The sequence below is a fragment of the Chlorocebus sabaeus genome, chromosome 20 (genome assembly GCF_047675955.1).
Source record: "Chlorocebus sabaeus isolate Y175 chromosome 20, mChlSab1.0.hap1, whole genome shotgun sequence".
In the NCBI taxonomy this organism is placed as follows: Eukaryota; Metazoa; Chordata; class Mammalia; order Primates; family Cercopithecidae; genus Chlorocebus; species Chlorocebus sabaeus.
This window is the reverse complement of record NC_132923.1, coordinates 89,652,617-89,680,495: the sequence shown is the minus strand read 5'-3', so window position 1 is coordinate 89,680,495 and position 27,879 is coordinate 89,652,617. Positions and strand designations below refer to the sequence as shown.

Here is a 27,879-nt window from a genome sequence, read left to right as displayed (position 1 = left end):
AGAAACCCTGTCTCTACTAAAAATACAAAAATTAGTCAGGCGTGGTGGCAGGTGTCTGTAATCCTAGCTACTTGGCAGGCTGAGGCAGGAGAATCGCTTGTACCCAGGAGGCGGAGGGTGCAGTGAGTTGAGATTGCACCACTGCACTCCAGCCTGGATGACAGAGCAAGACTCTGTTTCAAAAAAAAAAAAAAAACAAAAAACAAAAAACAGTCTTTCTCTGTCACCCAGGCTGGAGTGCAGTGGCGTGATCACAGCTCACTGCAGATTCAACTTCCCAGGCTCCAGCAATCCTCCCACCTTAGCCTCCGGAATAGCTGAGACCAAGGGCTAATTTTCGTAATCTTGGTAGAGACAGGGTTTTGCCATGTTACCCAGGCTGGTCTCAAATATCTTAGCTCAAGCAATTGGTTCACTTCGGCCTCCTAAAGTGCTAAGATTACAGGCATGAGCCACCAAGCCCAGCAAATTCTAAAAATATGGAAATTACTATGATCCTTACCCTGTAGGAACTCAATCTAACATACACAAAAGAGCTTTTCCGTATACTGTGGCACATACAATGAGTGCTTAATTGAATCTTATAATTAAAACATATACTATACTAAAAGGAGATGTTTCTCTGTAGTTTTCTGAAGGGACATGCTTACTGTTTTAACCATGATTGTAATCACAATGATTTAAAATGTCAAATATCACAAGGCTTATAATCTCTAAAAAGTAATCTACTGCCCGCCCCATGCCACCTCACCAGTTCACCTTTTTTTTTTTTAGAAATGGAGTCTCACTCTGTTATTTAAGCCGGAGTACAATGGCACTTATCATAGATCACTGCAACCTCAAACTTCTGGCCTCAAACCCTCCTGTTTCAGCCTCCTGAGTAGGTGGAAGTACTACAGGCACATACCACCACACCCAGCTAAGTTAAAATATATTTTTATAGAGACAGGGTCTCACTATTTTGCCTAGCCTGGTCTCAAATTCCAAATTATTTAAACTGTTTCATGTGCTATAATCCTGGGATGTTTTATACCTACATTTTTCTTTTACCTTCAAAATTTATCCTACACCTGATCCCTTCCATGAATTCCACAAGTCCAAGGCACCTTCATCTCACTTTGTTTTTAGTCTATTAACCAGTTAGTATCCTCGCTTCCACTCTTAACATCCTTCGGTTCTCCAAGAAACAATTAGAATGGCCTTCGAAAATGAAAATCAGATCATAACACTCCATTATCTAAAATTCTCCACTGGCTTTAATGAGCATGGAATAAATTCAAAATTCTTTTCTATATCCTACAAAGCCCCACATAATTTGGCTCCTACCTGTATCTCAGACTTCATTTCCTGTACTCTCCCTCTCAATCACTATGTCCAGCCACACTGGCTTTCATGCTTATTTCTGTAACTTTTAAGCTCACACTTGCCATTACACTTGCTGTTTCGTCCACCTGGAATACTCATCCCCAGATATTATCATGACTGGCCCCTTCTCATCATTCAGGTCACTACTCAAATGTCACCCCCTCAGAGATGGTTTCTTTCAGCACTCTACTTTAATATAGCACCTTGTACCCAGGCTACAATCCCAGTTACACTGCACTTGATCGTTCCAGTTTACTTTGTCAGAGCAGTTGTCACTATATGAAATTATGTTATTTGCAGCTCATGTGGTTAAATTCCATAAAGTGAGGAGCTTTGCCTAACCTAGTATTTGATATTTAGTGTCTAGTTTTGTGGTAGCACATACCAGAAACTCAAATAATATTTGCTGAGTTTGTTTCCAAATTTGCTGAGGATATAAACCACTTTAGGCCGGGTGCAGTGGCTCACACCAGTAATCCCAACAATTTGAAAGGCTAAGGCAGGTGGATCACCTGACATCAGGAGTTCAAGACCACCCTGGCTAACGTGGCGAAACCCTGTCTCTACTAAAAATACAGAAATTAGCCAGGTGTAGTGGCCTGCGTCTGTAGTCCCAGCTACTTGGGAGGCTGAGGTTGCAGTGAGCCGGGATTGCGCCACTGTATTCTAGCCTGGGAGACAGACAGAGTATTAAAAAAAAAAAAAAAAAATTACTTCAGAATCTGTTTTTTTGTTTTGTTTTGAGACTTAGTATTGCTCTGTCACCCAGGCTGGAGTGCAGTGGTGCAATCTCGGTTCACTGCAACTTCCACCTCCTGGGTTCCAGCAATTCTCCTGCCTCAGCCTGCCAAGTACTTGGGACTACATGTGTGCACCACCATGCCCAGTTAATGTTTGTGTTTTTAGTAGAGATGGGGTTTCCCATGTTGGCCAGGCTGGTCTCAAACTCCTGACCTCAGGTGATCCACCTGCCTCAGCATCCCAAAGTGCTGGGATTACAAGCATGAGTCATTGAGTCTCGTCTAGAATACTTATTTAATGGAAAATTTCATAATGAAAAATTTCAAACACGAGAGAATTATTTTACAAATCACCACATACAATCAACTTCAAAAATTACCAACAAATAGTCTATCTTATTTCATTTATACTCCTAGCCATTTCGTTCTCTCACAGAACTAATTTGAAGCAAATCTCAGATAACATTTCATATACAAATATTCAGGTTCTATCTCTCAAAAATAGACTCTTTTATATATAATTGCAATATGGAGAATCTTTAGAAATTTCCCCATCTCACAGTGGCTCATGCCTGTAATCCCAGCACTTTGGAAGGCTGAGGCAGGTGGATCACCTGAGGTCAGGAGTTCGAGATCAGCCTGGCCAATATGGGAAGCCCCATCTCTACCAAAAATACAAAAACTAGCTGGGTGTGGTGGCATACGCCTGTAATCCCAGCTGTTTGGGAGGCTGAGGCTCAAGAATGGCTTGAACCTGAGAGGCAGAGGTTGCAGTGAGCCAAGACAGTGCCATTGCACTCCAGCTTGGGTGACTCTGTCTCAAAAAATAAATAAAATAAAATAGGCCGGGCACAGTGGCTCATGCCTGTAATCCCAGCACTTTAGGAGACCAAGGTTAGTGGATCACCTGAGGTCAGGAGTTCACGACCAGCCTGGCCAACATGGGAAACTCCATCTCTACTAAAAATACAAACCAAATTAGCCCAGTGTGGTGGCAGGCACCTGTAATCCCAGCTACTCAGGAGGTTGAGGCAGGAAAATCACTTGAACCCAGGAGGCGGGGATTGCAGTGAGCCAAGATCGCACCATTGCACTCCAGCCTGAGCAACAAGAGCGAAACTCCATCTCAAAAATAAATACATAAATAAAATAAAATAAAGAAAAGAAATTTCTTGGCTGGGTGTGGTGGCTCACGCCTGTAATCCCAGCACTTTGGGAGGCTGAAGTGGGCAGATCACGAGGTCAGGAGATCGAGACCATACTGGCTAACACGGTGAAACCCCGTATCTACTAAAAATACAAAAACAAAATTAGCTGGGCTTGGTGGCAGGCACCTGTAGTCCCAGCTACTCGGGAGGCTGAGGCAGGAGAATGGTGTGAACTCGGGAGGCGGAGCTTGCACTGAGCCAAGATCACGCCACTGCACACCAGCCTGGGCGACAGAGAGAGCCTCCATCAAAAAAAAAAAAAAAATTTCTCCATCTCTATCTGGAACCTCATATTATCAGAAACTCTAGGGTGAGGCCTGAGCTTGTGTATTTTTTTTTTTTTTTTTTTTTTTGAGACGGAGTCTCGCTCTGTCACCCAGGCTGGAGTCCAATTTTGTGTATTTTTGAAGTTTTCTTCCGATTTCTGATTGATCTAGACTGTTAATATAGCCAATGACTGACATCTGGAAATGGTTCTAGAAGGCTCACAGTTGACAGTTACATAGAAATCATATCAAGTAAAGACATAAATGAAAATATCAGTTAGAAAATAAATCATTTCTGAGTTAGAAGACTTCAAAGAAATTAGAATTAAAAACAAAAAAAAACCTGAACAGAACGGCAACTGTAATGAATAATAATGCATTGTATATTTCAAAATTGCTAATAGATTTTAAATGTTTTTACCACAGAAACAGTTAAGTATGTGAAGTGACAGATTTGTTGGTCTGATTTAATCATTCCACACTGTAAACATGCATCTAAACATTGTGCCCCACAAATATATACAATTATTATTTGTCTATTAAAATTTTTTTTTCAAAGTAGGATGAAAGACTAAATCAAAGAGACCTTACTTGGATACAGAAAGTGGCTGGTTAAATTCTTCTTCCACAGCAATGTTGCTCTCTTCAAAACTGGGAATATCAACTGCTTTTAATGAAGATGCACTACCTGGAAGACTTGTGACTTCATTATTAATATCAACAGAAAAATTCATGTCCTCACTGGAAATTTTGGTATCATCTTGCTTCAGTTGAGAGTCAGGCTCTTGATCCTCACCAGCTGCATTCCAAAACAAGCTAGCACCTGGAGGTTAAATAATTTAAGATACTGAAACAAACATTCAACTTTAAAAATAATACTCTGCCAAACCTTTGTTAAGAATAGCCATATTGGCCAGGTGCAATGGCTCATGCCTGCAATTTCAACACTTTGAGAGGCAGAGGCGGAAGGATCACTTGAGCTCAGGAGTTCGAGACCAGCCTGGGCAACATGGAGAAATCCTGTCTCTACAAAAAAAAATACAAAAAAATTAGCCAGGTGTGGTGGCGTGCCTATAGTCCCATCTACTTGGAGGCAGAGATGGAAGATCACTTGAGCCTAGGAGGTCGATGCTGCAATGAGCTGTGATTGTGCTACTGCATTCCAGCCTGGGCAACACAGTGAGACTTTGCTTCAAAAAAAAAAATATATATATATATATACACACACACACACACACACACACACACAATTACTTAGAACTAAGTTTTTAGATTATATTTCTTCAGAAATGCCAGGAAGAGGTAGGTGGAAGACAGAAAGACAAAAAACTGGGGGATGGGTGGCATGGAAGGGCACATTCTGGGTTCTGCTTTTTCAAGGAGGGTGGCTCTGAAATGATTTGTTTTACATATTAAGGTTCTGAATATGATCTGTGGGGTGGGGTGTGTATGTTGAAAACTGCTGCTCTGAATAATATGAGATAATATATAAAATACAAATCCCTAGGTTCTCTGATTTTGATACTTAAATGCAATATTTAAGAGACTATATTGGTGATGCATCAGACACGTTTAATATCTATAATATCAGGCAGGTATTTAAAAAAAAAATCAAATATTTCCCAATCTTTTTTTTTTCGTTTGAGACAGAGTGTCATTTTGTTGCACAGGCTGGAGTACAGTGACACAATCATGGCTCACTGCAGCCTCAACGTCCCTGGGCTCAGGTGATCCTCCCACCTCAGCTTCCTGAGTAGCTGGGACTACAGGTGTGCACCACCATATGTGGCTAATTTTTGTGTTTTTTTTAAAGATGGGGCTTCATCATGTTGACCAGGCTGGTCTCAAACTCCTGGCATCAAGCAGTCCACCTGCCTTGACCTCCCAAAGTGCAGACATTATAGGCGTGAGCCACTTTGCCCAGCCTATTTCTCAATCTTTATGAACCACTTACACCTATCTTCAGAGCTACTTGCACGTAATATTGTTTACTCACTCTCTTTCTTTAAATTAACTCGTTTTTTTTCACTGAGCCTCATTATTTCTGTAAAATCACAGATTTGATATGCTTATTGTATTTATACCTATAAGTATTGGAAAAGATGTATTTACAAAATATAAATATTAATGTGTACAACACCCTAAATCATCTTTTGTACCACGAGCCATAGGCATTCTATAATTTGAGGAACACTGCTAATACATAAGGGTTTAAACACATGGTTAAAACCAAAAAGTAGCCTGGGCACAGTGGCTCATGCCTATAATCCCAGCACTTTGGGAGGCTGAGGCAGGTGGATCACGAGGTCAGGAATTGGAGACCAGCCTGGCCAACATAGTGAAACCCCATCTCTACTAAAAATACAAAAATTAGTTGGGTGTGGTGGCATGCGACTGTAGTCCCAGCTACTCAGGAGAATCACTTGAACCCAGGAGGTGGAGGCTGCAGTGAGCCAAGACTATGCTATTGCACTCCAGCCTGTGTGACGGAGTGAGACTCCGTCTCAAAAAAAAAAAAAAAAAAAAAAAAAGTAAATCCTAGTCAAAATGGTTTCTACGCTGAGGATACACTTGGGTGATTTTATGAAAATAAATTAATACAACCAAGACTGGCTGGACGCAGTGGCTCACGCCTGTAATCCCAACACTTTGGGAGGCTGAGACAGGAGGACTGCTTGAACCTAGGATGTGGAGGTTGCAGTGAGCTGAGAGTGCACCACACTGCATTCTCACTTGGGGAACAGAGGGAGACTCTGTCGCAAAAAAAAAAAGAAAAAAAAAAGAATTCGGTCCAGTCTAGAAAAGTAGCAAAACCAAACAATATATCATGTTTGCATGTTTGCAGGTGTAGTTTTATTTCACAAAAACTAAAATTACACAAAAACTTAAGTCATACTCTCATCACCTTGGTTTTGGTCCTATTGCACTGTGCACCAATTTGAACATAAAATTCAAAAACCGGATATGAAAAGCATTTTTTAAAATTTTCTTACAAATTAAAAAAAACTGAAATCACCTGTGCTCACAGCAATGCTTACACTTTTTCTCATGTGCAAGCCAGGGGAAGACTGTGCTTCCATGGAAACCAACTCCATTTGTCTTCCAGCTTGCACTGTGTCTTCAATGGTGGTTGTCTTAGGGGAACAGGGCGTCAGAGACTGTGCTTCCAACAAACGCTGAATCTGTATCAATTAAAAATATACTTTAAACTGACAGGGAAGTAATCAACAAAACTGGCTGCAGTTTAATAATGAATTACAAAGCGCCCTAGTTATAAGAAACTGACTTTCAAGTCTATTTTCTCACATTTCAACTAGACCATACCATAAAACCTATTCAATATAGAAAGCCATTATCACTAGTAATTAAGAAGCACTTTAAGTATACTTTTTTTTTTTTTGAGACAGGGTCTTGCTCTGTCACCCAGCCATGCTGCAATCATGACTTACTGCAGCCTCAACCTCCCGGGCTCAATCGATCCTCCCACCTCAGCCTCCTGGGTAGCTGGGACTACAGGCATGCACCACCATGCCTGGCTAATTTTCGCATGTTTTGTAGAGACGGAGTTCTGCCATGTTGCCCAGGCTGGTTTCGAACTCCTGGCCTCAAGCAATCTGTCCACCTCAGCCTTTTAAGTATACATTTAAAAGCAAAACATAAAGGTGTTTAGCTTAGTATTCATAAGTTGATACTCATGTAAAAAAGTGTGAATGGTTAATATTTCAAACTAACATTCTATTCCTATTTCACTTATAAATCAAAAGTTAGATTGGAGGTATACTCTGATTCCATATACCACATACTGAACATATCACACAAGATTATTATAAAGGTAAATCAGAATTGCCCAGGTTTGGCCATGTTGAAATTGGATATATTAATAACAATGGCTAACAGTTACTGAGCGCCTGTTGTTTGCAAGACCCTATTACTACAGGCATTTATGTATGATTTTTTACAACAATCCTCTGAAGAGTATACTACAATTAAACCTTTTTTTACAAGTAAGAAAATCTGAGGCAAGGAAAAAGTTAAGTTACTTGTACAGGTCATATAACAAGTAGCAAATCTGAAAGCTGAGGTTCAAACACCAAAAGTCTCCCCTCTTCCTTTTTAAATTGAGATATAATTCACGTACCATGAAATTAGCTGCTTTAAAGTGTACAATTCAGTGGTTTTTGGTATACTCACAGTGTGCAACAATCACCACTATCTGATTCCAGAACACTTTCATCAAACCCCCAAAACTCTGTACCCATTAGCAGCCACTCCCTATTGCCCTTCTTCCCAGCCCCTGATGGTCTAACATGATTTCTATCTCTGAATTTGCCTGTTCTGGACATTTTATATAAACAGTACCATACTGTGGCCTTATATCTGGCTTCTTTCACCACTTGGCATAATATTTTGAAGGTTCAACCATGTTGTAGCATTTACTAACACTTTATTGCTTCTGATTGCTGAATAACATTCCCTCATATGGATATGTCACATTGTGCTTTTCCACTCATCAGTTGACAGACATTTAGGTTGTTTTCATTTTGGGCTATTAGGAATAACGCTACTATGGACATTTATATACAGCTTTTTGTGAGGACATATTTTTTTCACTTCTGTTGGTTACGTAACTAGGAGTGGAAGAGCCTCCCTTTGTAAACACTATGATTTTCTGCTTCTCTACAAATGGCACTACTGTGCTCAATATAATTAATTTTAGTGGATTAACCTTATTAATGTAGGAAAATCAGTATCATCAGTCAATTATTAAGGTCAGTAGAAATATAAACTGCGCTAATAGTATAAAATGGCATGTGTATTTATAGTGGTTTGGAGTACGGGCTTTGGTATCATATGGTTATAAATCTAAATTGGTTATAATCTTATGGTTATAAATCTAAATTGGTTATAATCTTATGGTTATAAGTTTAAATCCTACCCTGCTACCTTTTGGAAAAGTTAACCACTATGAGCTTCAATATCACCTAAAACTAAGGTTGTTAAAAGAGATAAATGAAACAGTTATAATTTGTTGTGTACTTACTATAGCTAGGTCCCATACTAAGCACTTTATATACATACATACATACACACATACACTCATCTAACCCTTAAATCTGCAGATAATACTGATAATTTTTCCTATTTTATAGATGAGAAAAGTGAGGTGTAGAGAAATCACATAGGAAATGCACAATAAAAGACATTACACACACTCAGGTCCTAAAATTGATCACCCAGTGTTTTTAAAACGTTAATCACTAGAATTCTGTAGTACATTTTAACATTGGAAATAGCTAATATTCTTTCTTTCTAAAAACTTTTCTTTTTTGTTTTTTTGAGATGGAGTCTCACCCTGTCGCCCAGGCTGGAGTGCAGTGGCACATCTCAGCTCACTGTAAGCTCCGCCTCCCGGGTTCACACCATTCTCCTGCCTCAGCCTCCCAAGTAGTTGGGACTACAGGCACCAGCCATCACGTCCGGCTAATTTTTTCTATTTTTTTAGTAAAGACCGGGTTTCACCATGTTAGCCAGGATGGTCTTGATCTCCTGACCTGGTGATCCGCCCGCCTCGGCCTCCCAAAGTGCTGGATTACAGGCGTGAGCCACCACGCCTGGCCTCTTTCTCAGAACTTTTAAGGATCATCTGGCAGGACTTCAGTGTTATTTTTCAAAGTTTCTCTCCTCAAGCTGCATCTTCTCCATTAGAAAAAAAAAAAAAAGCCATTGAAGTTGGAATATTAAAATATAAAGCTGTGGGTGATTAAATCAAATGGTAACTAGTAGTGGTGGGGCAGGCAGATCAGTGGAGCAGAATATAGTTCAGAAATAGATGCAAACATATGATACTTTCATCATACAATAAAAAAATGCATCTCTCGCTGGGTGCAGTGGCTCATGCCTGTAATCTCAGCACTTTGGGAGGCCAAGGCAGGTGGACTACTTGAGGTCAGGAGTTCAAGACCAGTCTAGCCAACATGGTGAAACCCTGTCTCTACTAAAAACACAAAAATTAGCTGGGCGTGGGGGCGCACGGCTGCAATTCCAGCTACTCAGGTGGTAAAGGCAAGAGAAGGACTTGCACCCAGGAGGCGGAGGTTGCAGTGAACCGAGATCACACCAGTGCCCTCCAGCCTGGGTGACAGAGCAAGACCCTGTCTCAACAACAACAACAACAAAAAGCATCTCTAAATCATTCATAAAAAGATATGTATTTACTAAATAAATATATGAGGCCAGTCATCTGATTAAAAAAAAAAAAAAACTTACCAAATAAAAAAGAAGCAACAAATATAATCCTGGAGGGAGAGGCAGAATTTCTTAAAAAGATTTTTTTGCCAGGTACAGTGGCTCACGCCTGTAATCCCAGCACTTTGGGAGGCTGAAGCGGGCGGATCACGAGGTCAGGAGATTGAGACCATCCTGGCCAACACGGTGAAACCCTGTCTCTACTAAAAATACAAAAAATTAGCCAGGCGTGGTGGCGGGCGCCTGTGGTCCCAGCTACTCGGGAGGTTGAGGCAGGAGAATGGAGTGAACCCAGGAGGTGGAGCTTGCAGTTAGCCGAGATTGCACCACTGCACTCCAGCCTGGGCAACACAGCGAGACTCCATCTCAAAAATAAATAAATAAAAAATATATATATTTTTTGAGACAGGATCTCACTCTGTTGCCTAGGCCAGAGTACAGTGGCACGGTCTTGGCTCACTGCAGCCTCCACTTCCTGGGCTCAAGCAATCCTCCTGCTTCAGTCTCCCAAGGAGCTGGGATTACAGGTGTACAACATCATGGTCAGTTATTTTTTTATTTTTAATTTTTTGTAGAGATGGAGTCTCACTATGTTGCCCTGGCTGGTCTCATATTCCTGGGCTCAAGTGATCCAACCACCTTGGCCTTCCAAAGTTCTGGGATTACAGGCATGAGCCACTGTGCCCAGCCAAGAATAAATTTTTTATAATCTTGAAAGGAAGAAGGCTTTTCTAAACATAAAACCCAGAAAGAGAATGACTGATACTTTTTTTTTTTTTTTTTTTTTTTTTGAGACAGAGTCTTGCTCTGTCGCCCAGGCTGGAGTGTAGTGGTGCAATCTCGGCTCACTGCAACTTCCGCCTCCCAGGTTCAAGCAATTCTCCTGCCTCAGCCTCCTGAGTAGTGGGATTATAGGCGCTCGCTACTACGCCCAGGTAAATTTTGTATTTTTAGTAGAGACGGGGTTTCACCATTTTGACCAGGCTGGTCTCAAACTCCTGACCTCAGGTGATCCAACCGCCTCAGCCTCCCAAAGTGCTGAGACTACAGGTGTGAGCCACAGCACCTGGCCTACATTATTTAACTGTATCTAAACTGGAATATTCTATACAAAACAAATGGTTAAAATGCAAAACACTTAAGACTAAGAAATACCACATACATATACATATATATGATAAAGGACCAATTTCCTTCATATACAATGAACTCTTATAAATAATAAAATAATCAATTACATATTCTTTTTTTTTTTTTTGAGACAGAGTCTCGCTCTGTTGCCCAGGCTGGAGTGCAGTGGCCGGATCTCAGCTCGCTGCAAGCTCCGCCTCCCGGGTTTACGCCATTCTCCTGCCTCAGCCTCCCGAGTAGCTGGCACTACAGGCGCCCGCCACCTCGCCCGGTTAGTTTTTTGTGTTTATTTAGTAGAGACGGGGTTTCACCGTGTTAGCCAGGATGATCTCGATCTCCTGACCTCGTGATCCGCCCGTCTCGGTCTGCCAAAGTACTAGGATTACAGGCTTGAGCCACCGCGCCCGGCCACATATGTTAATATAATGTAAATAAAAACAACTTCTAGGCCAGGTATGGTGGCTCACACCCGTAATCATAGCACTCTGGGAGGCCAAGGCAGGTGGATCACCTGAGGTCAGGAGTTCGAGACCAGCTTGGACAACATGGTGAAACCCCTGTCTCTATTAAAAATACAAAAATTAGCCAAGTGTGGTGGTGGGTGCCCATAATCCCAGCTACTGGGGAGGCTGAGGCAGGAGAATCACTTGAATCCCGTGGGGCAGGTGGTGGTTGCAGTGAGTGCAGACTGCGCCATATCACTCCAGCCTGGGTGAAAGAGTGAAACTCTACCTCAGAAACAAAAAACCAAAAAAACCAAAAAAAACACCTTCTAAGACTGGTAATAATTTAAGTTTGCCTAATGTTGGAGATGTGGATGTGGAAAAATGGTTTGGGTATATTAGATTGGTATAATCTGGCATCATTCATCTCATCTAGAAAAATAAATAAATAAATAGATATAGCCTTTCCAGCAGCCATTTTCACTCATTCAGGTAACAAACTATGTATTAAGCAACAATTACACATCAAGTACTATTCAAGGTGCTAAGAAAACAGTGATGAATGTGAGCTCCTTCCCTGGAGCTGACTTTCTATCACAAATAGAACAGAAAAACGTGATTAAGTACCTGAATGATGAGAAGGAAATAACCATTAGAAGGGCCCCAGGAGGATTATTTCAGGCAAAGGGAACCAAAAGCTGAAGAACCTAAAGTATAAACATGTTCTGGCATTTTTAAAGAATAAAAAGTTAAAGAAAAAAGCACTAGTGCATAGCTAAAGGGTAGTGAACACAGAAGACAGTGATAAGAGATGAGTTTGCAGAGAAAGACAAGCCAAGTCACAAAGGGCTTTAAGGGCCAAAGTAAAGCATCTGGATTTTATTCAAATTGCAATGGAAATCCACTGGAGGATTTTAAGCAAGAGTGCTACAGTCTTACCTGGGCTTTAAAGATGGTGTGGGAAAAACAAACAAAGATGGTGTGGTGTTTCCAAGTATAGAGAACATGAGGGGATAGTACTGGATGGAAGTGGTATGTAAGGGTGTCATCAGACAGTGGTTTGAATTAGGTTAGTAGTGGGAAAGATAGTAAAGAGTAGTTAAGTTCAGGGTATATCCACAAAGTAGAGCCTGGGTTTGTGACTCCTGAGAATTTTCCCTGAGTGACGAGATGAGAGGTGATACCATTAACTAAGATAATAATAATGTAATAATAGTAATAGTTAACATATATTGAGTACTAACTATATGTCAGCAATACTTTACACCGTTATCTGGTAACTCATTCAAATCCTTAGAACTCCATACAACTTTGCCATATATGTTAAACAACTGAAAAAAATAAATTAAAAAAAAAAAAGAACTCCATACAACTTATGTATATCCCTATTTTGTATGTGAGAAAACTGAAGTCAATGAGGTAAGGTAACTTGTCCAAGATCATATAACTTACACTACCCACAAACTAGATTAGAATCCAAGGAGTCTGGTACCACAGCCCACTCTCTTAACCCTTATACCAAAATGAGATTTGCAATACTACAACAGGAACAAATTTGGGTATCTTTGAACATTTAAAATGTTTATGCCTTTTGGCTTCACAGTTTTACTTCTAGATACTTGCACATAGGTAGTAAGATGCAAATATAGGAATGTTCAGTGCTGAACTATTTGCAATAGCAGAAGCTTTAAATGGTTGAAATAATAGGAGAACAATTAGAAAATGTATTATAAGCCGGGCGCGGTGGCTCAAGCCTGTAATCCCAGCACTTTGGGAGGCCGAGACGGGCGGATCACGAGGTCAGGAGATCGAGACCATCCTGGCTAACACAGTGAAACCCCGTCTCTACTAAAAATACAAAAAATTAGCCGGGCGCAGTGGCGGGCGCCTGTAGTCCCAGCTACTCGGGAGGCTGAGGCAGGAGAATGGCGTAAACCCGGGAGGCGGAGCTTGCAGTGAGCTGAGATCGCGCCACTGCACTCCAGCCTGGGGCACAGAGCAAGACTCCGTCTCTTAAAAAAAAAAAAAAAAAAAAAAAAAAAAGAAAATGTATTATATATCGTTATAATAGAAACCCATGCAGGGTAAGGGAGTTCGATATATACTTATACAGAAAATGTGTAAGATACTTTTAAAAAAGCAGTACCTAAAAAAACTATAAGTTCATATATATATATAAGAAAAATACTATGTGTATTTACACACAGAAGCATTTTCCATATATTTCATATTTTCTAAATATAATGATTCAGATAGTCTAGACCAGGGCCTGTGATCTGTAATATTACATTTTAAGTATACAAATTCCAAGTAACTAAGATTTCTAAATAGCATAATGGGTCCTTTTAGCCTCTGATTAGCCTTTTTTTGGACACGACAGGAAATAAGTGACAAATAATTATTTTCAACGTAAAAATATTTAGGTATATTCAAATTTTTGCTAAGTGTTTATAATGTTAAAATCCAATTTATATTTTACATTATCTGGGAGTGGTGACTCACACCTATAATCCCAGCACTCTGGGAGGTCAAAGCAGAAAGATCGCTTGAGCCAAGGAGTTCGAGACCAGTCTGGGCAATATAGTAAGACCTCTTCTCTAAAAAAAAAAATTAAAATTAAAAAAAAATTATACTTTACAATTTCAAATTTACCTACATTTAAAAAAACAGCAGAGCTAAATTCTTCTCAGGTGTTCCTATCCAAAGCGTTTTCACTGATTTGAAAAATGTCATTGTCTTTTTTTTTGATAAAATGCAATTTTATCAAATTTTATGAAACAAAGATTTTTTTTTTTTTTTTTTTTGAGACGGAGTCTTGCTCTGTCGCCCAGGCTGGAGTGCAGTGGCCGGATCTCAGCTCACTGCAAGCTCCGCCTCCCGGGTTCATGCCATTCTCCTGCCTCAGCCTCCCGAGTAGCTGGGACTACAGGCGCCCGCCACCTCGCCCGGCTAGTTTTTTTTGTAGTTTTATTAGAGACGGGGTTTCACTGTGTTAGCCAGGATGGTCTCGATCTTCTGACCTCGTGATCCGCCCGTCTCGGCCTCCCAAAGTGCTGGGATTACAGGCTTGAGCCACCGCGCCCGGCCAAAACAAAGATTTTTTTAAAAATCATGTATGGCCGGGCGCGGTGGCTCACACCTGTAATCCCAGCACTTTGGGAGGCCAAGGCAGGTGGGTCATGAAGTCAGATGATCGAGACCATCCTGGCTAACATGGTGAAACCCCCTCTTTACTAAAAATATAAAACATTAGCCGGGCGTGGTAGCAGGCCCCTGTAGTCCCAGTTACTCGGGAGGCTGAGGCAGGAGAATGGCGTGAACCCCAGAAGTGGAGCTTGCAGCGAGCCGAGATTGCGCCACTGCACTCCAGCCTGGGCGACAGCACGAGACTTCATCCAAAAAATAAATAAATAAACAAATAAAATCATATGTATATATGCACATTATACATGTATTTGCATAGTTATAGAAGCAAGAAAAAAATTAAAACTACATTTCAGGTTGTTCCCACTGGTGCTGGGGAAAAAGAAAAGAACAACTGTTTTGGGGTAGGTATGTGGAGGAAGGACGTCAGTGAGGAAAGAAGAAAAAAAGACAACACTTACACACTAAACACTGTGCAAGGACATAATTAAGACAAAGAACTCCGTCGAGACTAGCCTGACCAAGATGGCAAAACCCCATCTCTACTAAAAATACAAAAACTAGCCAGGCATGGTGGCGCGTGCCGGTAATCCCAGCTCCTAGTGGGGCTGAGGCAGGAGGATTGCTTGAACCTGGGAGGCAGAGGTTGCAGTGAGCTGAGATCATGCCACTGCACTCCAGCCTGGGCAACAGAAGAGACTCTGTCTCAAAAAAAAAAAAAAGACTAAGAACTCTGCAAGAGAGGTTCTGAAGAAAGGGAACGTTTCAGAATACAAGAAGTAGAGTAAGTCCAGTATAGATATACAGAAAGGTTCCAACTATTTGTTTAAGGGCAGACTGGCTAAGCGTTATATAGGGTTGACAAACTAGAGATGAAGCAGAAGCCACTGTCCAGACTTTATATTCAGCTGTATATAAAGGTTTAATTATAAGAGACTTTTCATTAGAGGCAAAAAATAAAAGAAAAATACAATTCTATTGTAGGTTAGGATATGCATAAGATGGTTCTACTACTAACTAGCAATGTAGCATTGGGTTAAATTATTCTCTCTAATCCTCATTTTACTTACCTGTAAAACAAGAGAGCCTAGAATTCAGTTTCCAAGGTCCTTTCTAATTCTGACATTCTATAATTCTATAAAACGTCATTATGGAGGAGAGGTGCCAGTTTTTAAGAAATCATAATACCAAGAATTTAATAGAACTAGGAAAGCACCAAGCAAACCTGTGCCTGAAGTAGTCTCAGCTGTCTGTCTTGTTCTGTGAGAAACCGATATGCATCTGGAGATAGTCCCATCATTCCATTATCTGATTCAGTCTTGGGTGTGTGCATGCACACTGTGCAAAGCTGTGGGTTACATGAGTCCATATGTGAAGGTAGTCTTGCCACAGACGATGGTTCTATATTGCTGTGGGAAGAACAACTGTCCATACCTCCCTGAGGTCTCAAGGTTATAGGACTACTTGAAGAACAGAATGCATTACAGTTCAGAGCTGGACATTCACTTGGGTGAAATAATGAATGCTTTTGAAGGGCTCCAGACTGGACATCTTGAATGGATCCAACTGTGTTTGCTCCTTGCCAAGAATTTAGCGGACTATATTGAATATGACTATGATGCTGACAACACCTGCAAACGCTTGTGGAACAGTAAGATGGCGGTGGGGGAGTAGGTATCTGAAGTTCCATTGGTCTTCCTGAATTATGGGGTGAAAAAACAAAATTGGGTGGTTGGGACTGCAGGGCAAGAGAAGACTGCCTAGAATTAAGTTTGGAGGGTTTTATAGGATACTCTTCATTTTGTACATTTCCAGCAGAAACTGCTTGGAGCTTTTCAAATATATCAGGAGATGTTCCATTATGAGAAGATGGTTTAACAGTGTTCCTACTATGGGTGTTCCCTTTCTTACAGGCAGGTGGCTGTCTTACTTTGCACTGTCTCAAAAGAGCTGGTTTATCCTGGTTTAACTGATTTGGTATTCCTCTCAAGGAAGGCTCTCCAGCTTCAACTTCTGGACTGTGTTTCTCATCATAAAGCTGGGGTTGCAAAGGCTTCAAGTGTTCCGAGTGGTTAATCAAAGGAGGATTTTCATTATTCACCATTTCCAATGGAGTAGGCAGAGGGTTTGATTCTACGAAATTGCCATCCAACACAAGTGAAAGTTCAGGAACTGATGGTTGGATCTTAGAAATCTACAAATAAGAAAGAAATAGAAAAAAAAGGTTTTAGGAGAAAATGTATACTTTACTTTCCTCAGACCAGTATTTCCCAAATTATATCTAATTACATATTAACAAGTGTTCATTCTTTATTTAGACCATCAGCAATTTTTTTCTGGGCATGTTTTATGTGCTAAGCACTAGGAATACAATTGTAAGCAAAATAAACAAGGTCCTTGCCCTAAAAGAACAAAACTAAACACTTCCCAAACTTACTTAATGGAACTCTTTTTATTAAAACACTAACACTGCTAAGATCACAGAACATAATATGAGAAACTGTTTTATACAACTTTTTAAATCCTCTCTACAAAAAATTGTCACAGCAGAATGTCTTCACAGATCTAGTAGCAAATGTTTATGTACCTTAAATAGTAAAATCTTCCAATAAATATGTCAGAATATTTCTCCACTAAGAAGTCACTCACTGTTATCCCTTCTATTGATATCAACTAAGAGTAAACAAAATACTTGCTGTGATGATTTTGGTTATAATTTGATATTAACTTTAAAAAATCCTTCCCATTACTTTTTCTTCTAAAATAAGTAATTACACCAATTAAACAACAATTCTAAAATAACCCACAGGTTGGTAGCAATCAAAAAGTTATGACAAGAATTTTAGCAATTAACCTCTGAAATCAAGTATAATGTTTTCTCAGAATATAGTGATAAAATCTAACGTCAAGCTCTAGTGATAGTATACAATCTTGAGTCTATATGGTTATTAAAAGCACCAGATTCTAAAACCAAACCTCCTGAATTAGAATCCCAGCTTTACTACTTACTAGTTGTGTGATCTTGGGTAGGCAACTTAACTAATCTATGTCTCAGTTTACTCTAGGAAGAAATACATGCTTATTACATAGATATTACACATATGTATATATGTATATATCATTACATATAACACGAATTATTATATATAACTGTGAAATACTTATATCTCTGTATATAGATATAACCATAGAGACAGAAATAGCTAGATATATCTAAGAATGATACTTAGGTTTCAGGTGGTATTATTTAGTGTTTCAACCATGAAGAGACTTAGGTCTCTAACCACAAAAGTGAATGCATTTTAAAATCAGTAATACCTTCTGACTCACTGGATGAGGACTAGGAATTGGTCTTGGAGAAAAATCTTCATCTTCAACACCAGAGTTGTGATCACGTATTGGCATTTTCCCAGGAGATAACTTTTGGGAAGACCTAAAGAATAGAAGGGGAGACCAGAAAAGCCTTCGGTAATCCAGTATTCTTTCTTTTAAAAATTGAATAAAGTCCTTTAATAAGTTGCAGTAGTACTCAGATCATTTAATTTAGTATCTGACAACCACATATTATTTTATATTTCAGGCCAGTGTTAGTTGACTAGGGAAGCTGGCCCAGCCAGCCTTAATAAACTACCCTATTTACCTGATCATGGCAAGTTTAACCTTGTATTGTTAATGTCACAATAAATCAAGTCACTGGGCACCCTCTAGTTGATCACTTTGATGAATACAGAAACAAATAAGACATAGTACTTGCTGTCAAAAAATTTATAATGTAGTATTAAAGGTATTAAACACACTATATTACAAACCCTCTGTATTACAAAGGAAAACCAAATAAGGAATTATATTTTCCTATGTACTTATATCTGTGATGGGAAAATACTTTGAGAAATCAATGTACTACCCTCCCATTGAGTCAGGAATACTCATTGTATCACAGATGGCATGCCCTGGCAAAACAAAAAGTTTCTGAGTGCTGGTACCGAGTTTTAAAAGCTGAAATTAGTGTTTAAGACTAAAGATTTGGAATACTATCTGCATCAGGCTTTTTCACATCCTACACTAGACAAAGTCTCAATAGGATGCGTTAGGGAAAAGAAAAACCAGAATGAAGCTAACAGCACTCAGGATTAATGGGATCTCTAAAAAAGCATCCTGCATTCTGTTTCATACAAGTTGAATCCTACCTAGCAGGAAGAACAACAGAAACTCCAAGGCAGATTTGAAAATCAAACAGCAGAAGAGACCTTTTGCCCTAAACTCTGATTGTCTGAAGAGGCAGATCTTCACAGAGTTCTTTCTGTACAAGGTATTACAATGAAGCAGTCAGAATGTCTGCATGATTATGTCTAAGCAGAAATGTGTCTCCGACAGCCCCACAAAGCTCTTCTCCGACACCCAAGACAGCTTGAGATATATAATGATATTCCAAAGCGCTCAGTACAGCATGGACAGGAAACAAGAAATCCAGTGGCCTGAATAGGGTCAAAAGTTGCAGCAGGAACTTGCACAAATCTGACAAAGACCAGATGCAAATGAAAACACCTCAGCAGATTGTAGCCAGATGGATGAGAATCATGTCACCCCATATCACCAGTACTGGCATACCACTGGTCCCCTCTATATTACATATAACCCCAGAGACAAGGGAATAAAGAAACCTTGAATTAGGTGAAATTTGGTGTCTATAATCCAGTAGAATAAATAGGGGCTTAAAATAGATATTAATTTCAATTACTAATTTTTTTAAGTTACATTCTTTTGTACACCTGAGTTGTGGCATGGAATTAATATCTGTTTTGTACTTAAGATGAGCACACACACAGAACTGTTGACACTGAGCAATAAAACACATTTCTTAGCTTTTTTTTTTTTGCAGGGGATTGGGGGCGGGGTGGATACAGTCTCGCTCTGTCACTCAAGGCTGGAGTACAGTGCCACAACTTCAGCTCACAGCAACCTGAGCCTCCAAAGTTCAAGGATTCTTGAGCCTCAGCGTCCCAGTAGCTCGGACTACAGGCACGTGCCAGTATGCCCAACTAATTTTTGTATTTTTAGTAGACACGGGGTTTCACCACATTGGTCAGGATGGTCTCAAACTCCTGACCTCAGGTGATCCACCCACTCTGCCTCCCAAAGCGCTGGGATTACAAGCGTGAGCCACTGTGCCTGGCCTCATTTCTTAGCTTTTTTAGTACCCAAGGCAAAAAGGAAAAACTTCAGGTTGTATAGTCATAACAACAGTATTTTAGGAGAGACAAACATTTTGATAAAATTTAAAATGACTGTTCCTCATTAAAGCTTTGGCCAGAGTGGAAAATAAACAAGGTTTTTTAACATTATTTTTTCTGAGGCAGGGTTTCACTCTATTACTTAGGCTGGAGAGCAGTTGGCGTAGCATGATCATGGCTCCCCACCTTGACTTCTTGAGCCCAAATGATCCTCCCACCTCAGCCTCCTAAGTAGCTTTTAATAACAATCTTAAAGAAAGTGCTATTGTCTCCTTAGTTTGGCTACTTCTTCCATAATTATTCAATAAATGTTGAATAAGGTCTTACAATTTAAGACAGCAAAGATGTTCCTGGCTGGGTGAGGTGGCTCAAGCCTGTAATCCTAGAACTTTGGGGGTCCAAGGCGGGTGGATCATTTGAGGTCAGGAGCTTGAGGCCAGCCTGAATGTGGTGAAAACCCATCTTTATTAAAAATACAAAAATTAGCCGGGCGTGGTGATGCACACCTGTAGTCCCAGCTACTCGGGAGGCTGAGGCATGAGAATTCCTTGAACCTGCGAGGTGGAGGTTGCAGTGAGCTGAGATCACACCACTGCACTCCAGCCTATCTCAAAAAAAAAAAAAAAAAAAAGATAAAGTGAGACCCTATCTCAAAAAAAAAAAAGATAAAGACTGACTTCCTGGAGGGAAAAGGAATTCTGCCAGCAGACTGCCTTTAGACTGAAACTGCAATTCTTCCCTGGGTGTCCACCCTACCAGCCTACCTGTAGACATTTTTTGTTTGTTTTTGTTTTTTCTTTGAGACAGGGTCTCATTTTGTCACCCAGGCTGCAGTGCAGTGCCACGAACATGGCTCACTGAAGCTTTGACTTCCTGGGCAAATGATCCTCCCACCTCAGCCCTACAAGTAGCTGGGACTACAGGCATGTGCCACCACACCCAGCTAATTTCTGTACTTCTTTTTTGTTTTTGTAGAGGCAGGGTTTCGCCACATTGCCCAGGCTGGTCTCGAACTCCTGAGCTCAAGCAATCCTCCCTTCTCAGCCTCCCAAAGTACTGGGATTAAAGGGGTGAGCCACTGTGCTTAGCCCCTACCTGTAGACTTTGGGTATGCCAAACCTTCACAAATACAGAAGTCAGTTCCTTAAAACAAATATCTCTACATACACACATCTTGTTGTTTCTGTTAATGTGGAGAACCCTAATACAAGATAGTATCTTTTTTTTTTCGAGTTGGAGTCTCACTGTGTCACCCAGGATGGAGTATAGTGGCATGCTCTCGCCTCACTACAACCTGTGCCTCTTGGGTTCAAGTGATTCTCTTGCTTCAGCCTCCTAGGTAGCTGGGATTACAGTGATGCACCACCAGGCCTGGCTAATTTTTGTATTTTTAGTAGAGATGGGGTTTCACAACATTGGCCAGGCTGGTCTCGAACTCCTGACCTCATGTGATCTGCCTGCCTCTGCCTCCCAAAGTGCTGGATTACAGGCATGAGCCACCGGCCCGGCCAGGAATGTCTTCTTTACCACAAAAGGTAGAATATACTGACCCAAGAAGTCACAAGACTTTATTTAATTAATATTCTCCAAGTGTGTTTTAGAAGTTTTAAAACAATTTTTTTTTTTTTTTTTTTAAGGTAGGAGTTACTTTTTTTTGAGACAGGGTCTCACTCTGTTGCCCAGGCTGAAGTGCAGTGGTGCAATCTCAGCTCACTGCAACCTCCACCTCCCGTGTTCAAGCGATTCTCCCACCTCAGCCTACCGAGTAGCTAGGATTACAGGCACGCTCCACTGTGTCTGGCTAATTTTTGTATTTTTAGTGGAGATGGGGTTTCACCATGTTGGCCAGGCTGGTCTCAAACTCCTGACCTCAAGTGATCCACCCGCCCTGAACTCCCAAAGTGCTGGGATTATAGGTGTGAGCCATCACACAGCAGCTAGTAGTTACTTTTACAGTAGTTTATCTGATAGGTCCAGATTTAAAACTATGAGGAAGCGCTGGGGACGATGGTTCACACATGTAATCCCAGCACTTTGGGAGGCCAAGGCAGAAGGATCACTTGAGGCTAGGAGCTCGAGACCAACCTGGCCAATACAGTGAGACCCCACCTTTGATTTAAATATTAAAATAAGAAACTTATAAGGAAGGAATAACAAATGGAAAGCACTAAACAAAACAGGAAGCAGATTCTTTCTAAGCAAGATAATTTTTAACAAATACTTTTGTGTTTTTCCTATATAATACATCAACCCAAATGAAAACCATATTAGAGTTGCCATTTCATTAAAATTACTATCCAACTTCCTAATGAATATGAAGGAATGCATTTAAAGCAAAGACATTTATGGTACATAAGATTTAAAAATCGTTTCATCAGAAATAATTTACAGTTATTTTAATTACTCACCAAAAACTAATAAATGTAATTTTCAAAAAGACATACACATAATAATAAAAAGATCTTTTACCTCTTAATTGAAAAATTCTTGGAAGCCTTACTGAAAAACTCTGTTTCTACATTTTGGCTTTCAGCACTCAGTTCACAACGGATTGGATTTTTGTCAGGAGGTTCAACATTCTGAAATGAAGTAGGTCATATTTTGAGATCTGACTTAAATAAGAACACCAGAGAATTCTATTTAGATGAAAAGTAGCTCTGAAACACTAGATGATGGAGTGGCAGACTTCTGATTTCTGTAACTGTAACCCTCTTTTGTAAACTGTCCAGTTCCCTGCTACATAAGTGAAAAAGTTAATCACTTGTGTTATAATCACAGATTCAGTGAATATAACTATGAAATGAGAATACCATCTAAAGAATAAAATGATAAATGATATGTTTCTAAAACAGAAATAAAGTATTAGATCTCAATTAAAATGATTATATGTATAATTAAAATACAAAACCTTCATAGTTTACATAACCTATAAATATATAAAATGTATACAGATATATATTATATAAGTATATTTTTATATATAACATATGCAATATAATGTATGTATCATATTAAAATATATATTTATATAAAATATATAGATTTATAACCTATACCTGATCTCAAAGAAGGTACTAAATAAGATCAGAGTGGACACATGTGGTTATTTAAAAGTATTCACTATTTTTCTAATAAAGAATGTACTTTTATTAGTCTGAGACCTAAAATAACCAATAATTTTATTGAAAAGTAGCCTTTGAATATTTTTGTATAATGACACGTAGTTTCAAAGATCTACTTCCTCTTTTTTTTTTGATACAGAGTTTCGCTCTTGTTGCCCAGGTTAGAGTGCAACAGTGCAATCTCAGTTCACTGCAACCTCCACCTCCCAGGTTCAAGCGATTCCCCTGCCTCAGTCTCCCAAGTAGCTAGGATTACAGGCACCTGGCACCATACCCGGCTAATTTTTGTATTTTTAGTAGAGATGGGGTTTCACCACGTTATCCAGGCTGGTCTCAAACTCCTGACCTCAGGTGATCCACCCGCCTCGGCCTCCCAAAGTGCTGGGATTGGAGGTGTGAGCCACCACGCCTGGCCTAAAGATCTACTTTTTCTACCATCATCATCTAGTTGTATTTCTAGGTATTTTATTAGATGATATAGTAACAACCTATTCTGATTCCTTAGATACATAATATAAATAATGGCCTTTAAGTATAAAAAACCATTTGTTATTCCCACACATTTTAAAAATAATAAAGTAGGCCGGGCGCGGTGGCTCAAGCCTGTAATCCCAGCACTTTGGGAGGCCGAGACGGGTGGATCACGAGGTCAGGAGATCGAGACCATCCTGGCTAACACAGTGAAACCCCGTCTCTACTAAAAAATACAAAAAACTAGCCGGGCGAGGTGGCGGGCGCCTGTAGTCCCAGCTACTCGGGAGGCTGAGGCAGGAGAATGGCGTGAACCCGGGAGGCGGAGCTTGCAGTGAGCTGAGATCCGGCCACTGCGCTCCAGCCTGGGCGACAGAGCGAGACTCCGTCTCAAAAAAATAAAATAAAATAAAATAAAAAAATAATAATAATAATAATAAAGTCATGGTCAGATGCAGTGGCTCACACCTATAATCCCAGTACTTTGGGAGGCTGAGGCAGGTGGATCACCTAAGGTCAGGAGTTCGAGACCAGAATGGCCAACATGGTGAAACCCCGTCTCTAACGAAAAAAAAAAAATTAGCCATGCGTGATGGTGGGCTCCTGTAATCCCAGCTATTCTGGAGGCTGAGGCAGGAGAATTACTTGAACCTGGGAGGCGGAGGTTGCAGTGAGCCGAGATCACACCACTGCACTCCAGCCTGGGCAACAGAGTGAAACTCCATCTCAAAAAAAAAAAAAAATACAGTCAGGACAAAGAAAAGTACTGAGATCCCACAAAGTTAACCTTCACAAGTATAAAATGATATAATATATGAACTGATAATATTCTTCAAAGATTTTAGAAAAACATGGGCAAGTTATTCTGTGGGGAACCTCTGGTTCTCTATTGTAATTTGGTTGAAGATATGATCTAAGATTTACTTAAAACATTTAACCATAAATGAATAAAGTTAACATTTAGTAAGATTATTTGTAAGTAAACAAAGCAAAATAGTTTGGATTACTATTTTAAAGGCTAAAATCTGTTGGGTTTAAACTGCCAAAGAGCAAAACCTAAACAGTCACTAATGTGCTAGGTAATCAAATCACTTACTTTGAAAAGATGTAACGTTTCCTTACTGGTTAGCAACTGAAACCGAAAGTCAGGTATCTTGCCATCACAAGGGAAGCATTCATAAAACTCAGGCTCCTTATGTGTCACAGAATAGAGAACTATGATGAAATTTCCAGATTCTGAAAAAACCCTGCACCAAAAAAATACCATTTAATTAAAATTTAATGAGGATAACATGATTACATTCAAATAACTTCATGTGAGTCTCCCAATCTACTTAACAAAATGACTAAAGGGTCCAATTTTTGTTCAAAAACTGGGGCCACTTAGGAAGGCAAAAGGTGGGAGGATCGCTTGAGGCCAGGAGTTTGAGACCAGCCTGGTCAACATAGCAAGACCCCTCCTCTCTACAAAAAAAAAAAAAAAATTCTTTTATTCGGGAGGCTGAGGCAGGAGAATGGTGTGAATCTGGGAGGTGGAGTTTAGAGGGAGCTAAGATCGCGCCATTGCACTCCAGCCTGGGCGACAGAGCGAGACTCCGTCTCAAAAAAAAAAAAGGCTGGGTGTGGTGGCTCATGCCTATAATCCCAGCACTTTGGGAGGCTGAAGCAGGCGGATCACAAAGTCAAGAGATGGAGACCATCCTGGCTAACATGGTGAAACCCCATCTCTACTAAAAATACAAAAATTAGCTGGGTGTGGTGGCACATGCCTGTAGTCCCAGCTACTTGGGAGGCTGAGGCAGGAGAATCACTTGAACGTGGGAGGCGGAGGTTGCAGTGAGCCGAGATTGCGCCACTGCACTCCAGCCTGGCGACACAGCAAGACTCTGTCTCAATAAAAAATAAAAATAAAAAGAGAAAGTAGGCCAGTGGCTATTTAAAATAGGTGGCTCACACCTGTAATCCCAACACTTTGGGAGGCCAAGGTGGGTGGATCACTTGAGGTCAGGAGTTTGAGACCAGCCTGACCAACATGGCAAAACTCCATCTCTACTAAAAACACAAAAATTAGCCAGGCGTGATGGTGGGCGCCTGTAATCCTAGCTACTTGGGAGGCTGAGGCAGGGAGAACTGCTTGAACCCAGGAGGCAGAGGTTTCAGTGAGCCAAGATCACGCCATTGCACTCCAGCCTGGGCGACAGAGTGAAACTCTGACTAAAAAAAAAAAAAGAAAGAAAGAATAAGAGGGCAATTCAAAATTAATTTTATTGAGGATTTACTGTCAATATGAACTTAAAGCATGATCAGTAACTGATAATAAAACTTAATTGTACTAAATCATAGCAAAGGACCTAAAGCTAACATTTAATTTCTGCTATCTAAATATAACTAATTATCTTGAAAACTTAAAATAAAATGTTAAAAGTAGAACTCCAAAAGCATCTGAAGAAAATACGAGTGATTTTTTTTACTTCAGTAAATACACCTGGAGTGGGTGAATCTTTTCTAAGCATGATAGAAAACAGATTAATAAATATGACTAAAAAACGGTAAGTCTGTTTGGGAAAAATACTGTTAAATGACAATCTGGGGGGGAACTGTTGCTATATATTACAAATATATATTTCTCTATGTATTTTATATTATATATAGAGAGAGAGCTTGCTAGCACAAGCAATATGAAACGACGCACAATCTAAGAGAAAAATGGTCAAAGACATGACTAGGCAGTTCCTGGAAGATGAGGTACTGGAAAAGATTATTTTTCATCTATCAGGTTAGCAGAGGTCAAAAGTTTAACGACAGCCCTCTACTTACCTCTCTGAGCTCATCTCCAGCTACTTCCCCCTTCCTTCACTCCTCTCTAGCTACAGTGGCCTCCTTGCTGTTCCTTGAAGATGTAACCTGATCTTTCACCCAGAGCCCTTACACTTAACACATCCTTTGCCTAGGACAGTGCCCCAGACAGCCACAAGGCTTACTCCCTCACCTCAAGTCGGCCTCCCTGACCACCCACTTAAATTGCAACTCTTGGCCGGGCGCGGTGGCTCACGCCTGTAATCCCAGCACTTTGAGAGGCCAAGGCAGGCGGATCACCTGAGGTCAGGAGTTCGAGACCAGCCTGACCAATATGGAGAAACCCCCGTCTCTACTGAAAAAATACAAAATTAGAAGGGCGTGGTGGCACATGCCTGTAATCCCAGCTACTCAGGAGGCTGAGGCAGGAGAATTGCTTGAACTCGGGAGGTGGAGGTTTCTGTGAGCTGAGATTGAGCCATTGCACTCCAGCCTGGCCAACAGAGCGAGACTCCATCTCAAAAAAAATAAAAAAAATAAAATAAATAAATATACAAATTTTAAAAATTAAAAAATAAATAAATAAATGGCAACTCTTTACCTGCCACTATCATTCAGACACACAACATCCTCCTCTCAGGCTTTATTTTTCTCCACAGTACTCATCGTCTTTTTGTTTGCTTGTTTGTTTTTGAGACGGAGTTTGGTTCTGTCGCCCGGGCTGGAGTGCAGTGGCCAGATCTCAGCTCACTGCAAGCTCCGCCTCCTGGGTTTACGCCATTCTCCTGCCTCAGCCTCCCGAGTAGCTGGGACTACAGGTGCCCGCCACCTCGCCTGGCTAGTTTTTTGTATTTTTTTTTTAAGTAGAGACGGGGTTTCACCATGTTAGCCAGGATGGTCTCGATCTCCTGACCTCGTGATCCGCTCGTCTCGGCCTCCCAAAGTGCTGGGATTACAGGCTTGAGCCACCGCGCCCGGCGTCTTTTAACATACTATTTATTTTACTTATTCTGTTTATTGCCTGTCTCGCAGGACTATTTTATTTTATATTTATTCATTTATTCATTTTTTTGGTCACCCAGGCTGGAGTGTAGTGGTGCGATCTCAGCTCACTGTAACCTCTGCCTCCTAGGTTCAAGTGATTCTCCTGCCTCAACCTCCCAAGTAGCTGGGATTACATGCATGCTCTACCACACCAGGCTAATTTTTGCATTTTTAGTAGAGACGGGTTTTCACCATGTTGGCCAAGCTGGTCTCTAATTCCTGTCCTCAAGTGATTCACCCGCCTTGGCCTCCCAAAGTGTTGGGATTACAGGTGTGAGCCACCATGCCCGGCCTATTTTATTAAGATAGGGTCTGTATTGTTCAGGCTGGAGTACAGTGGCACAATCATGGCTCACTGCAGCCTGAACTCCTGGGCTCAAGCAATCTTCCCATATCAGCCCCTGCTGGGACTACAGGCATGTGTCATTACACCCAGCTAACTTTTTTTCTTTTTTTTTGGTAGAGACAAAGTCTTGCTATGGTACCTAGGCTGGTCTGGAACTCCTGGCCTCAAGCGATCCTCCTGTCTCAGCCTCCCAAAGTCCCAAAGTGCTGGGCTTACAGACATGAGACACCATGCCTGGTCTGGGGATCTTTATTTTGTTTGCTCTCATCCCCAATATCGTAAACATAATAGATATAATAGGTGCTCAATAAATAAATAAATAAATA

At 40.5% G+C, this 27,879-nt stretch overlaps 1 protein-coding gene across 3 annotated transcripts in view; it reads right to left on the bottom strand.

Moving 5' to 3' along the window:
* The window catches only part of STIL (STIL centriolar assembly protein), an 80,734-nt gene that overhangs the window by 15,649 nt on the left and 37,206 nt on the right, over positions 1-27,879 (bottom strand). For all 3 annotated transcript variants that reach the window (XM_037999543.2, XM_073007325.1, XM_073007326.1), the window contains 6 exons: positions 24,464-24,614; positions 22,244-22,353; positions 17,862-17,976; positions 15,769-16,737; positions 6,596-6,761; positions 4,171-4,402 (listed from right to left, as the gene is read on the bottom strand). In XM_037999543.2, the coding sequence (XP_037855471.2) occupies positions 4,171-4,402; positions 6,596-6,761; positions 15,769-16,737; positions 17,862-17,976; positions 22,244-22,353; positions 24,464-24,614 (1,743 nt within the window). The remainder of the gene's footprint in view (positions 1-4,170; positions 4,403-6,595; positions 6,762-15,768; positions 16,738-17,861; positions 17,977-22,243; positions 22,354-24,463; positions 24,615-27,879) is intronic.